This window comes from Pieris napi, chromosome 16, assembly GCF_905475465.1.
Source record: "Pieris napi chromosome 16, ilPieNapi1.2, whole genome shotgun sequence".
NCBI lineage: Eukaryota > Metazoa > Arthropoda > Insecta > Lepidoptera > Pieridae > Pieris > Pieris napi.
This window is the reverse complement of record NC_062249.1, coordinates 5918180-5931820: the sequence shown is the minus strand read 5'-3', so window position 1 is coordinate 5931820 and position 13641 is coordinate 5918180. Positions and strand designations below refer to the sequence as shown.

The 13641-nt window shown below is 33.8% G+C and overlaps 2 protein-coding genes across 2 annotated transcripts; one reads left to right on the top strand and one right to left on the bottom strand.

Annotated features, from left to right (window-relative positions):
* Positions 1–8097: 8097 nt before the first annotated feature.
* LOC125057376 lies at positions 8098–10805 on the bottom strand. Its single transcript, XM_047661034.1, has 2 exons — positions 10377–10805; positions 8098–9624 (listed from the first exon to the last, which is right to left on the bottom strand). Exons 1-2 carry the CDS (start codon positions 10803–10805, stop codon positions 8806–8808), a joined length of 1248 nt encoding a protein of 415 aa, XP_047516990.1. The 3' UTR covers positions 8098–8805.
* On the top strand, positions 8340–10377 carry LOC125057377 (myosin tail region-interacting protein MTI1-like). Its single transcript, XM_047661035.1, has 3 exons — positions 8340–8571; positions 8687–8790; positions 9663–10377. The coding sequence occupies exons 1-3, from the start codon at positions 8340–8342 to the stop codon at positions 10284–10286; spliced, it is 960 nt and encodes a 319-aa protein (XP_047516991.1). The 3' UTR covers positions 10287–10377.
* Positions 10806–13641: the final 2836 nt, after the last annotated feature.

Here is a 13641-nt window from a genome sequence, read left to right as displayed (position 1 = left end):
GGTAAGGGTAAGGATAAGGCCGCCCGTTGCCTAATAACTTATGTAAGTTACTTACTTTTTTTTTCTATATGTATAATTATGTGTATTATGGCAATGAAGTATAAATAAATAAATAAATATATTACCTACCTACCATAGCCGTCGTACTATAAATGTTAGGGAAGGGGCCTATGTCCAGTATGGACGACAACAGCCTGAAACTAACGATATGTATAGTTTTTTTTATCAATTCATCAATATAGACAAATCTATGACCAAGATGTACTTAATTATTAAATTTTAACTGGAATCTCGTACATCCCTATCGTTGTATAACCGTGTCACGTGTAAGTCAGGTCAACGTGAACAGATCACGTTGGCCCCGTGAACCTTCTATATAATTTGGGAACAGTAACGAGTCTCAATTAAAAGGTTTCTTGATAAATTATTAAAGTTACATTTTGTATTGAGCTCCGCGTTGTTGTTAATTAAATAAAAAAAAATCGTTCCGTATCAACAAAGTTATTCAAAAATTAATAAAATATAGAGTTTTGTTTTTTTAATAGATAGATAGAATATATATAATTATATAACCATGTACAGTCACAGTTTACATTTTTTCAAAATCATGTCAATATTATATCAAAATATTAAAACGTTACTAGCTGACCCGACTAACGTTGACTTGCCATGTATATTATTTCTAGGAATCAATTTTTTAGTTTCATAAAAATAACTATCTACTATAATAAAAACTAGGGGTCAAAATTGGGGGCTGTATGTATTTTTGTATGCTGTGTAATAAAACATAAAAACAAACAATTTTGTCTAAAAAAAGCGGAAACGGAACTGAGTATGGGATCGAAGATTGTGACACGAGACTTTTATATATTAGATTTCCTTGTAAACACAAAATAAGTTCCACCTCCCACATTTATATACAAACCTGTCAGATAAAATAGTTATGTCTAGAATAAACGGCGTAGGTAATTTGTATAAAGTCTTAAAATAGACGGCCGTCATTATTATTCGTCATTAACGATATTTTTAACATTATCAGTGTTACACAAATGTTAATGTCTTTTAAATCATCTTGTTATAATTGAGTAAACAATGTCAGATAATAACATATACGTATGCAGTCAAAATAATGATAAGCTATAAAATTAGGATTTGTCTAAGTGAAATGATTACTGCTATTAATTAGTTCTTTGGATTTTTGTGTCCAAAATAAATACATTTTATATAAAATACTTACCTACTCGTTATTAGTTTTATTTCTTATCTCATCCTTCTATAAGGACTAAACCATTCTTCCGTTGTATATTGTCAATTTAGTGATCAAATTTTTGTCCGTTTGAAAAACTAATTGAAAATTTTGTTTCGAGACTTTATTTCCACAAGTGCTATACAAACTGGTTACGATTCTATAATGTATCAAAAATCAACCTAGAAGGACAAATCTATCTTTTAAATTTTTATATAAAACTCCGATGTGGGCGTTTTTTCATATATAAATCCATATCATAATAGAGTACAACAATAGCCATTGCTACGTAATACGTATTAATCCCAGTCTAGTGGGTGATGGTCACGCGACCGTGTCACGTTTCGCACGTTTCCCGTGTCAGTTTCGCGAACTATTGTTGCAATGACATGCATTTAATATTTTGAAATAAGCTCTGAAAGTTCTGGAATTTGCCTAATATAATAGAAAATAGCATCTCTACGTAATACAGCTTTTAATTTGAAGTTTTGAATAGTCGTGTTAAATAAGAAGGGAAGACCCTTTAAAAAATTATTTAGATTTTTGTTTATTTCACACCTTATCGGACTCATGTAGTATAGAAACATTGAGTTACTAAGACTTAGAATTACTTGAGCAACAAGCAATCTTATCGTTAAATTGATTTTCGGCAGGCAATTACAAGTAACAAAAACAATAAGGAGTGTAAGTAAAGACAAAATAGACTATACTATATAAATTGATCTTTTATCAATTATAGACAATATTTTTTTTTATATTTATTTATGCACCAAAAAAGTAGGCATTGATACAAGCATGTAACACAAACACAAACACAAGCCAAGTGGTACCCCAATTATAGGCGCATACAACATTCTAAATTTTTATACATTAAAAAAAAAATTAAATCAAGATCAAATAAAATAAAAACATTACAAAATTTATTGAATTAATTGAATATCCCTGATAAAATCCTAATGACTATCCATACTACACATACAAATATAAATATGAAATGATTTTGAAAAATCACATCATTATATCACAGGAATACCATTACCGAAAATATATAGTAGATTCTTAGTAAGTATATAAAATTTATTAATTAATTTAAACTTCTACTGCCCAACTCACCATTAGACAGTATGTGAGTCGACTAAAACGTCACCATATTACAGCTAGAAGACCGGCAGTAGCTCTAGACAGAAGATGAGTAGATGCTTCCAATGGAAAGTCACTCCACATGACAGCACCACAGAAAAAATTCGCTCATAGCAAAAAAAAACAAAAAAATAGTCGTAGTCGGTCTATTGAATTCGATAAAATATATCTATTATTGTCTTTAACGTAATTCTGCCAAACAAAACTAGTTCCAAATGACGCAACGATTGCATTATCAAAGTATATATGTTATCAAAGATTAAATTCCATCTTATCGATAACTATGAGTCAATGCGTGACATAATAAAATATGAATTGGCGGTAATTTTATCACGTACACATATCGGATCATGTATTTATAAGATTCTTAAGCGAATTAAGCCCTGAGATTCTGTAACTCACTTTTCGAACTCACACAGTGGTTTTCACAGCGGCGGTCGCGCTCGAATCAGTCGTGAAGCAGTAATCGCAAGGCAGCTCCGAAAGTGTTCTTTGTAAAGGTTCTCTTGTTCTTACATTCCTCGCGAGATGGCGTTTCAAAGAGGGCATTCGTATTCCCATAACAACAGCACAATTATGAACATTGATTCCTTGGGCCTTAAATATAATCAATATCAAAAGCTTAGAAAATGTTACAGCTACTTGAATATAAAAAAAAACCTGGTAGCAAAACACTGTAGTGTCAATATTAAAAAGAAACATTATCAATATGAAGTAATGTGCCCGGTGTCAGATTTGAAATAATAAAAATTACAAACGTGATGGAACTATAGTTAGTAGTAACTGGCCCGTGTTATCGACAGCTCACGTTTGGTTAACGCGTGTTAGTAGTGGGTAATAACTTATTACTAATAAGATTTGTAGTTCTGTTCAAATGACGTCGCTATAAAGTTCATTATTTTACAATGTCTTTCATGTTCGATTTATAATCTATAGCTATTTATAATATATAGTTAATTTCTTATATAAGCGATTTAATTAGCTTCCGATTGGGTCAATGGTGTCGGAAAATACCAACCAAATTGAGAAAAAAAAATTCTTAACTTATTGATCGATTTATGTATAATAAATCAATGATATTATTTTAGTTATTTATATTATATTTTAAGTTATGTCCTTCCCATAAAATATAGTCTCTGCGGACCAATGACAGCTGGCGTGGCTATTATGCGAGTTAATAAAATTCTTATTTGCTAGGCGTCATTTTGTTTATGCACAAAATACTTTCGTATCAAGATGATGAAGATGTAGATGTACTCCTGTACTATAACGATGCAAGATCAAATCCCACGGTGATTCTCTTTCCACAGGCACAGAAGTAAAAACTCCTTCATAAACAAATATAAATGCCAAAGCTTGTCTTAATTTGTCTATTTCGTTTATAAAGTTAAAAGTAAATCTTTTCATAGATATGCTAATATGCCCCTAAGTTTTTTTTTCTAACTTCCACATTACATTAACATTTAGGTAAATCATAAATATTTGATAATTCGGTCAAAAATTCTACGTACAATGGAAATTTCCCGTGCATTATGGAAAAATATTAATTTTTTCGTATCGCCTGACGTTTCTAACATTACCTTCAGAATGCCAAAATTTTGTTTTTATCATATTTATTTACATACAGAAACGTGACCGGATGCTAAGCAGAAATTTTCACAGAACATTTCAACACAATACAAAGTATTGTTTAGTTAGCTTAGATTTCAACTATTAAAAGGCTAATTGTTGAGTTGGAGTAGACCTCTTACTTCGTAAAACGGTTGCACTACGTTTTTTTGATAAATAGGTCCTAATGTTTCTATATTCCGACATACCTACTAAAGGTACACAATAAAAAATTATATTGAGTTTTGCAAATTCTTTTGTCTCAACCTCAACGCTCATCACAACCAAACGCCAGTTATCACGGATAGCTGCCTTCATGCAGAAGGTTTATTTTTTTAAAAGGCAGTCAACTAGTTTTAAATAATGTAAGAACTTGGATAAACCTGTGAATATGTAGACTACTAATAATATGTCAGATGAATCATTGGTCTAGTGGTTAGTACCACTGACTGAGAATCCATGGGTCCCGGGTTCGAACACCGGCTGAGACGAACATCAATGTGATGAGCATTTGGTGTTGTGCTTAGGTCTTGGGTGTTTAAATCTGTATTGATATGTCTATCCATCTGTGTGAATTGTCTATAAAAAAAAAATGACATGAGATTTTACGAATCAGTCGCAGCGCCAAGCCAACTCTATACAACTTCATCCCAATCGAGTTCTCGCGATTTTTTTTTCAGTCCCCCTCATAGGTGACCGCCAGCTCATGTTCCTTTGTGACTAAAGAATGTCAGAATTCGACTCTGAACTTTGTAAAATAGACTCTGATTGTTGCAAAATGTTTCATTTGTAATATAAATAAATAGTGTGCCAAAAGATCGCATATAAACACACATGATTTTACCATATACATTGTATTATGTTGCGCAATATGCGATAATCGTGTATGTGAGCATTGGCAAATTTAAGACTATTACAAACGTATTCATAAATAAACTATCCTTCATTCAAATTCATTCTTTACTAAATAGTATGTTAGAAACCCTATAATTTATCAAATACACAAATTTCATTATTGTTACTTACATTATAGACTTACTAATATTATCCGGTTGAATGCAAAATTAAATATAGAAGTAAAACTACTTTATAATTTTGTATCTTAAATTTGGCTGATATGAACACCCTGGAAAGGCTTGAAGAGGCGAAGCAGTTCCACACAATCGCAGTTTTGACAAGATATACATATAGGATGTACTTAATGTATAAATCTCATAAGCTCAAACTAAAGCCTGTTCTGTACGTCTTATTTGCAAATAGTGAAAACTCCAAATGGATTTATGATTTAATATTATCAACATTCATAAGTACGTAAAATACGTATATGACTAAACTCACATGACTATAAAATTACTGATAAATTACATTATTTTCACGTGTTTGCCTTGATTATCTTTTGTCTTTCAAATGCGGATTATTGTTAAATATTATGTTTATTGTTAGAAGTAATCATTATTATACATAATTTTAATACGCCGCCAGTTGCCTTCCTTTTCATTTAATTATATTAACTGTAGTGTATATTATTAAATAAACAAATTGCAGATCATCTATCGCTACATCTATTTCCGACCAAAATTAAAAAAAAAATATATCTTCCATATGATAATAAGATATATTATATATGGATAGGTTGAATTATAAAAGAACAAGAACATTTGTGAGTTTCACTTTATTCGCGCTTGTGTTGACGACTTTTGATGTAGTAGTCTAGCGTATGTATTTAAAGTATAGTATGTCTGTAAAGCGTGTTTTTGTGTAAGTATTTAAAGTTTATTTTTGGGGTAAAGTTTTTTCTTCATTCTTCAAAAATAATTGTTTCATTTATTATATACACATACTAGTATTATGATATACTTTGATGTAATATATTAAATTAATACCATACATTCAATGTTTAGGAATCTTAAGTAAGATTACAGTAATTAATGATTTGTCCTCAATGTTATCGTAGCTAAACGCTAGTTCAGCGTTTCAGCAACTCAGGCGCACGGTGCAAATAACGTGCACTCACCACGTGCGTGCGCGCATGTCTTTTCACTACATTGTTGACCTCTTATCGAGATGATTGAGAGCTGGCAACTGTCCAAATGTCAAATGAAGTTTCTAAAACAATGTTTAGGGAAAACAACAACCTTAAAACTAACTAATACACTTATGAAACAAAAGATAGATAGAATTTTTTTTAGTATTTTCACAGAGTGTGTATTGTGTGTTCAAACAACTGCACATCAATGTCTCTTAATTTTTTGTACATTCAATACTACAAAAATTTACAAATATGGGTGATGTGGAGTGCCATGTAAACATTATCTTGATATTTATTTATTTTACAGAAATAAATACATTATCCTTCTAAGCCAATACGATAATGTCGAAAAAAATATAATAAATAATACAAAAAATCGCTGCTGGGAATCGAACATATTAATATGTCGATAGCGTCGGAGACAGCATTACGTAAGCGCAACAACATTATTAAAGGGGATCTGCGCAACAGACTAATTCTAGCCCTTGGTACTGCAAACATTTTTGGCCTTCGCCGTTGCACATATCACATAGTACACAAAGAAACAGAGTTCTTGGAGAACACTTATAGAGCAAGAGCCCAGGACGGCCAGACCTTCGTCATTTTATAAACGCTGAAAGTTCTTCTGTGCGTGTCCCCTATACAGGTAAGAACGACCAGGGACTATAGAGTTTGGGTAGCGGTTACTTCGGCAGGTAACAGGTAGTAAAGGTGTATAAAATAGTACCTTAAATTCGTTAAAGTATAAAGGTCAATTTTTTTATATTTTATTAGGGACTAGCTGATCCGGCAAACGCAGTTTTGCCATGTCATTATATCATTTATGGTTATTGTGCCTCACTCGACATATATAGGACACTCGATAGGTATAGTGTGTCGCGGACTTTTTTGTAGATATTTATAAGATCTACAATTACTTAGAACATTTTATGGTTCTATCTTTAATAGTTTAGGCAGGGTACGCAATAAGTAATAAGTAACAATAAGTAACTTTTTTGGTTGATTTTTTACACCTTGTGTCTGAAAAACCCTAATATCTTACGGAACCCTATTTTTGTTCAAAATTAAATATAGCCTATATTACTCGTGGATAATGTAGCTTTCGAATGGTGAAAGAATTTTTAAAATCGGTCCAGTAGTCTATGAGCCTATTCATTACAATCAAACAAACAAACAAACAAACAAAGTTTTCCTCTTTATAATATTAGTGTAGATAACTTTAGAAATATCGTCATCTATTGCCGGACACTTATGACAGTTGTTTTCCCCTGCCAGACACCCCTAAACATTAATAAATTATAATTATACTTTCGTTAGAGTATAAAAGCTAAATTTTATATATGTTACCTATGAAAAAATGATACCTCAATAGCCGGACAGTTTCAATGGTTTTTACACCCTGCCAGACACATTGAATACTTTATAAGATACATATAATACTTTAATTAAGTTGGGAAAGGAATGTGTAAATTTATTCTGTTTTCAAACATATGATTCAAATTAGGTTATTATTCAGTCTTTTATTCCCTGCACTTAGAGATATTTTTCAATAATATAACAATTACAAGACGTTGTTTATACCTGAACCGTTATATAAGGTACCTATTACCTCCTAGTTACAACTTTACGGAAAAGTGTTGTTCTCGCCAAGGCGAAAACCATGACAGTATTACAAATATAGGAAAATTGTATAAAGGCCGCCCTTGTCGCTTCTTTACATGATAATTCACTTCCTGTTTTGCTATACATTAATATAATCATAGTGATAATACTTGGAAAGCCCCTGATTATACAATTGTTCAAAATAATAGAAATTAGATAATTGAAACGTACGTAACAACGTTATCTGTATATTAGAATATCAATTAAATGTTATCATGTGTACACTGAATTCCAAATGTATTGCGATCGTATGGGATTGAGTGAAAACTTGTATAGCACTGATATTATTATACAAGTTTTCTTTAAGTAATATTTGCTACCACCAGTGTTTAGGAGGAGAATTAGGAGTTGTTAAAGTATTAAATGTGTAGTACCCCCTAAATATTACAGGGGGTGATTATTTACCTACGACAATAGCCGCGTACTGACTGAGCGAGCAGCCTCGCGAGGCTGCCTCGCGAGGCAAATCCTCGGTCGGTCAAGACGTGCCTCGCCCGAGGCAAACGCACGCGCTGCCTCGCCCGAGCGTGCCGCGGCCCGAGCCGAACGTTGTCGGTTTTTGTCGATGTTCAAAGGCGCCTCAGTACGTTTGCCGCGCTCACTCAAGACGGTAGTGTTTTGCCTCGCTTATTCGTTGCGTGTTAGTTGTGCGTCATGGATAAAGAACAGTGTCTTAAATTAATACGACTATATGGTGAATATAGACGACTTTGGGATGCGCAATGTCCTGATTACACAAATAGAGGACTAAGGGAAGATGCATGGAGAAAAATAAGCCAGGAAATGAACCTTCCAATAGCTGAATTAAAGAAAAAAATGGACTCTTTACTAGGGTCTTACAGGAGGGAAAAGTCGAGAGAAAAAAAAAGCCGAATCACAGGATCAGGTATTTATTATTTAATGTTTATGATTAGGGTTAACAACATTCATTTTATTATATTCAAAGTTACATCGGTTTTTATATTATTTCTAATATTATTTTTTTTTATTTTATACTGCAGGTCGTGGTGAAATATATGTTTCGAATTGGTATGCCTATGAAGCCTTCAGTTTTCTAGGAGATAGAAATCACCCAGGAAATACACAAGATACTTTAGGTGAAGAAGTGAGTACCTATTATTTACTGATAATTATTCTGCCAAGAAATTGCTCCGTTTGTTATGAAATGTCTCCCTAAATGTGAACGTATTTCTTTTATATTTGTTGATCCTCGCCGTGGTATGGCTTGAATAGATAGCATTGATGACATTTCTGTATCCTGTCGCCATCGGCCGGGTATTACTGTCCCTTCAACTTCGGCATCGAATGATCCTGGGGGAGTGAACCTTTGTGAGGAAGCTAAATCTCTACGCAAGTAGTTATATAAGCATATGGTAGTCAATACGACTTTCGTAGCTTTTTCTGGTTCTAATAGTAGCGGCTTCCTCAGTACTCTAAAAACGGAGCTTAAAATGCCAAAGGCATTCTCCACAACTCTTCTTGCTCTGGACAGCCTGTAATTGAAAATCCTTTCCATTGAACCTCTTTCTGGAGTACCTTCATAAGGTTTCAATGTGTAATCATTGAGAGCAAAAGCTTTATCGCCTAGAATAAAATAGGGCACTGCAATTTTATACGGTATTTGTAATATTTCTGGTGAAGGAATGTTCAATTCCTTCTTTTCGACCTTTTTATATAAATTGGTATTTTTAAACACACCGCCATCTGATATACGTCCTTTGCTGCCAACGTCTACGTACAGAAATTTATAGTTAGCGTCAACTAAAGCAAACAGCACTATACTTGGAAACATTTTGTAACAGTCATAATCATTGCCACTATTTATCGGCGACTGTAATATAACATGCTTCCCATCCATTGCTCCTATGACATGTGGGAAATTCCATTTGCTCTCAAACTCTTTCGCTATGGTAAGCCACTCTTCTTCGGATGATGGTATCTGTAAATAAAATTAAGTAATAATTTCTATCTTTACAGAATGCAAGTCTGGATAATACTCGAAATGATGACGGTTATAACGAAGAAAAAAATGAAACTTCAAACTCGACGACAACGGAAGGACCTAAACAAAAGTCAACTAGACCTAAAAAGAGATCCAAAATGAACGAAAGTGATGATCTTACTGATAACGCCATATCTGAAGCATTAACACTCTTACAACAGTGTGCAAGCGATAATATATCAGAAAAAAATGATCCCTATAATGTGTATGGCCAATATATAGGAAATGAGTTGAGAAAGTATGATAAAATTACATTAGCATACGTAAAAAATGCAATAAATAAAATTATCTTTGATGCAGACATGGGAGCATACAGTGGTTATAGTTATTATACTCAATCATATGGTGAACACGATAATTTAAGATATATGTCTCATCCCTCTTCCTCATCGACGCCATCTACATATTCGATGCCTGCTGCCTCACCAATGCCTTCTACCTCACCGATGCCTCCTACTTCACCGATGCCTCCTACTTCACCGATGCCTCCTGCCTCATCGATGCCTTCTACTTCACCGATGCCTGCTGCCTCACCAATGCCTCCTATCTCACCAATTTCGATGCCTCCCCCTCCTCCTTCTCCAGCTCCTCATCATTAAATATTTGTTTGTTTAATTTTCTTATATTATTTGTCCAATTTTCTAATCAGATTAATAAAAAAATAATAAAAATATGTAATTTTATTTTACCTTAACATAATCCTTTAACACCTCAATTATAGCATCACAGACTTCAGGAACTATAACCGATATCCTTTGTTTTGATATACGAAATAGATACTGTAGACTGGTATAAGAATCTCCTGTGGCCAAAAATCTCAACGTCACTAATAATCTTTCCCTAGCGGATATTGCTTCTCGAAAATTTGTGTCCTTCTTGCTTATTTTGGCGTTTATGAGAGAATACACATTGTCAAATTCGATTTTACTCATTCGAGTGAAATTTTTTTCTTCGTCATCGAAGCACAACTCTTCAAATAATCTGTTCCCAGCCTGTAATCTATTTTTGTATAAGAGTTTAATCCAAAAACGTTTAGTTTTCTGTTTTCTTTTTTTTGCAAGCCTTAGAATTATTAAAAAGGCAGTGGTAGCGACAGCTTTCCGAATGTGCGGCCTCATGGTGGTCTCGGGCAAACTATACGGGCACGCGCGGTCTCTATTCGACTTCAAGTTAAACTGAGCGTCGATGCTCACGATGGCTCGGACTTGCCGCGCGAGGCAGCCTCGGATTAGAAAACTTACAGACCGAGGCTGCCTCGCGCGGCAAACGTTGCGAAGCAAACGTCCGAGGCTGCTTCGCGAGGCTGCTCGCTCAGTCAGTACGCGGCTAATGAAGAAAGTACTGACATAATTCTATGAAAAAAAATTAGTATTTTCTTCAATATTTCCGTAGGCTGACCGAATACTTACGAAGGGTGTGGGTGTGATTTTACACAGATTATTGTAGCGGTTTCTCGTAGCAACGAGAACACAGCCTGCTACAAGTTATGTAAACTATTGTGATGTACGTATATACTATACTAACATAGATACACTACATATACTATAGTTACATAGCATATAGTTTGCAAATAGTTTTAGTTATATAATTATCGTTCAGTTCTACAAATTTGCTCTGAAATATCACGTCTCTGGTTCTGTATAAATGAAGTTGCTAAAAGCATGATTATTTTATACATAGCATAATTAGTAAATTAATTGGAACTTAATCAAACAAAACAAAAACTTGGCTTTTCAGCAGCACCGTTTAAATAACTCGATACATTCTTCGTATTTAATGAACTTCAAATTTTTAAACGCAGAAAGAGTTTAAATTAATTATTTTGGTTATAATTTTGTCCGTTGACAGACTCTCCGACTAAGTTCCAATTAATTTGATATTTTTAATGTTAACTAACAGTAATGTTAGTTGATTACAAAATTTATAGTCCTTTCAGAAAATGTTTCCCGTAAATTGAAATCACGACCTCCGGAATATACATCATATAACTCAATCCTCAAAATGGATAATTAACAAACGAAATATTTTCATAACGTTTTTGGCGCTAAATATATAGTCGAACACTTTTTTATTACTAAGCATTCCAATGTTATTCTCGTCAAGGGTGATTAACTAATAACCCAGTAAGATAGGAAATAACTATTACTATTCACGTCACACCAGGAAACAGAGGGTCGCCTTGGGTCGAAGGAAAATTAACTCTACATAATAAATTACAAAGATAAACGCTATTTAACATTGGAAAATTGTCTTTTCTTTTCGTTTTCGTCGTTTCATAAATAGAAAGATTAGCTATTTCATATTATTAAGAGCCTTATCGCTAATGGTAGGGGAGCCCAAGAGGGGATTTCGGGATTTACTAAAGCGCGGCAGATTAATATATAGGGGGATACCTTGTACCCGGTTAAGTACCTCCACAAAATATGAGGCCCATATATAAGGCCGCACGTGAAGGAGACAGGATCAGTTTAGTAAAAAAAAATTGACCATCAGAAATTCCCGAGCGCGTCAGATTAAGGTAGGGTGAGTTAATTACATCCTAAAAAGTGTATATTCCACTAATCTGACAATTTGAGAGTGACGGAAAAAAAGGGGAGGGCAACAAAGTTGTAAAAAAAAAACGTCATCTCGACATTCTCGAGCGTAGCTAATTTTTTTTTTATTTTGAAGGAAATAATTCAAGAATAATGAAAAATATATAATCTGACGATTTCCGCAAGCCGAAATAACAAAAATTCGTCGATAAAGTTAAATGCGTGCAGCTGCGTGATGCCTACATTTCCTTAAACCGATCGGAATCTACTAAACGACGTTCTAAATATTTCCCTCAAAATTACATTTCCTGTAAATTTGAACCGATTCGGACCGATAGATTTTGAGAAATTTTGAAAAATCTTAAAAAAATAAGAAATATTTTTTTTTAAATGGTTTCTTTATCGATCAACTTCAAAAACTAATCCGCCTTTGAGCTTGAAAAACCACGTCGATCGCCACCAAGCTGGTCAAAAGCGGTTGATTCGTTCGAGAGATATCGTACACGAAAGAAACCCGAAAAAGTGTTTTTTCGGGATTACTCCGAAATTTATGGTTCGATCAATTAAAATTGCTGCTGCGTCGAATGCCGCCAACCGCGTGAAAATTGCTTGATCCATTCAAAAGTTATTGCGGTTTGAAAATTCCAAAAATAGTGTTCTATGAAACTTCTATCAGACTTTCGAGCTGGGAGAGCTCAAATGCATAGAAATGTTATTTCTTTGAACTCAGCGAGCTCAAAATATCAATTTTAAGCGCCCAGGAATGGAATTAGCGGGAAGTTGCAGGGATGGCCCTTTAGGTGAACCGTTTTTCTATTTTTTTTTTGTCAGATCAGGCGAATCCCTCTAGATAATCGTCTGATTATGAGACAGTACGTTTAGAACATAAAGATGAACCACATATATCTTAATCTGACGCGCTTGAGTATTTCAAAATTGCGATTTTTTTTTGCAAATTAAGAAAATGGCTGTGGGTTTGCGTCCCATCGAAATCGTCAGATTAGTGAATGAGAGCTTTTTTTTGGTGCACTTAACACTCCCTTAGAAAATCTGACGCGCTCGATAAAAAAATTTTTTTTTAATTTTCAACCCTTAAATACAACCACCCGCATCATGCAAACGATCAGATTAACATACGTACATTATTAAAAATACGTAGGGCATAGATGCTATCAATATCTGACGCGCTCGAGGATGTCCATGCAACAGTTTTTTTTTACATATTTAACTATCTATAGCCGCTTCCCCCACCGATGAAAAGGAATTTATCATATAACATTTTTTTCTTCTTTTTATCTAAGCTTTGCATCCCAATAGGTCTCTACGACGCTCGAGTAAATCCCCATTTAGCATCGTGGGCTCCCCTACCATAATAAGTAATACAGATCAACTAGCTGCCCTCGCGAACTGCGTTTCTCCT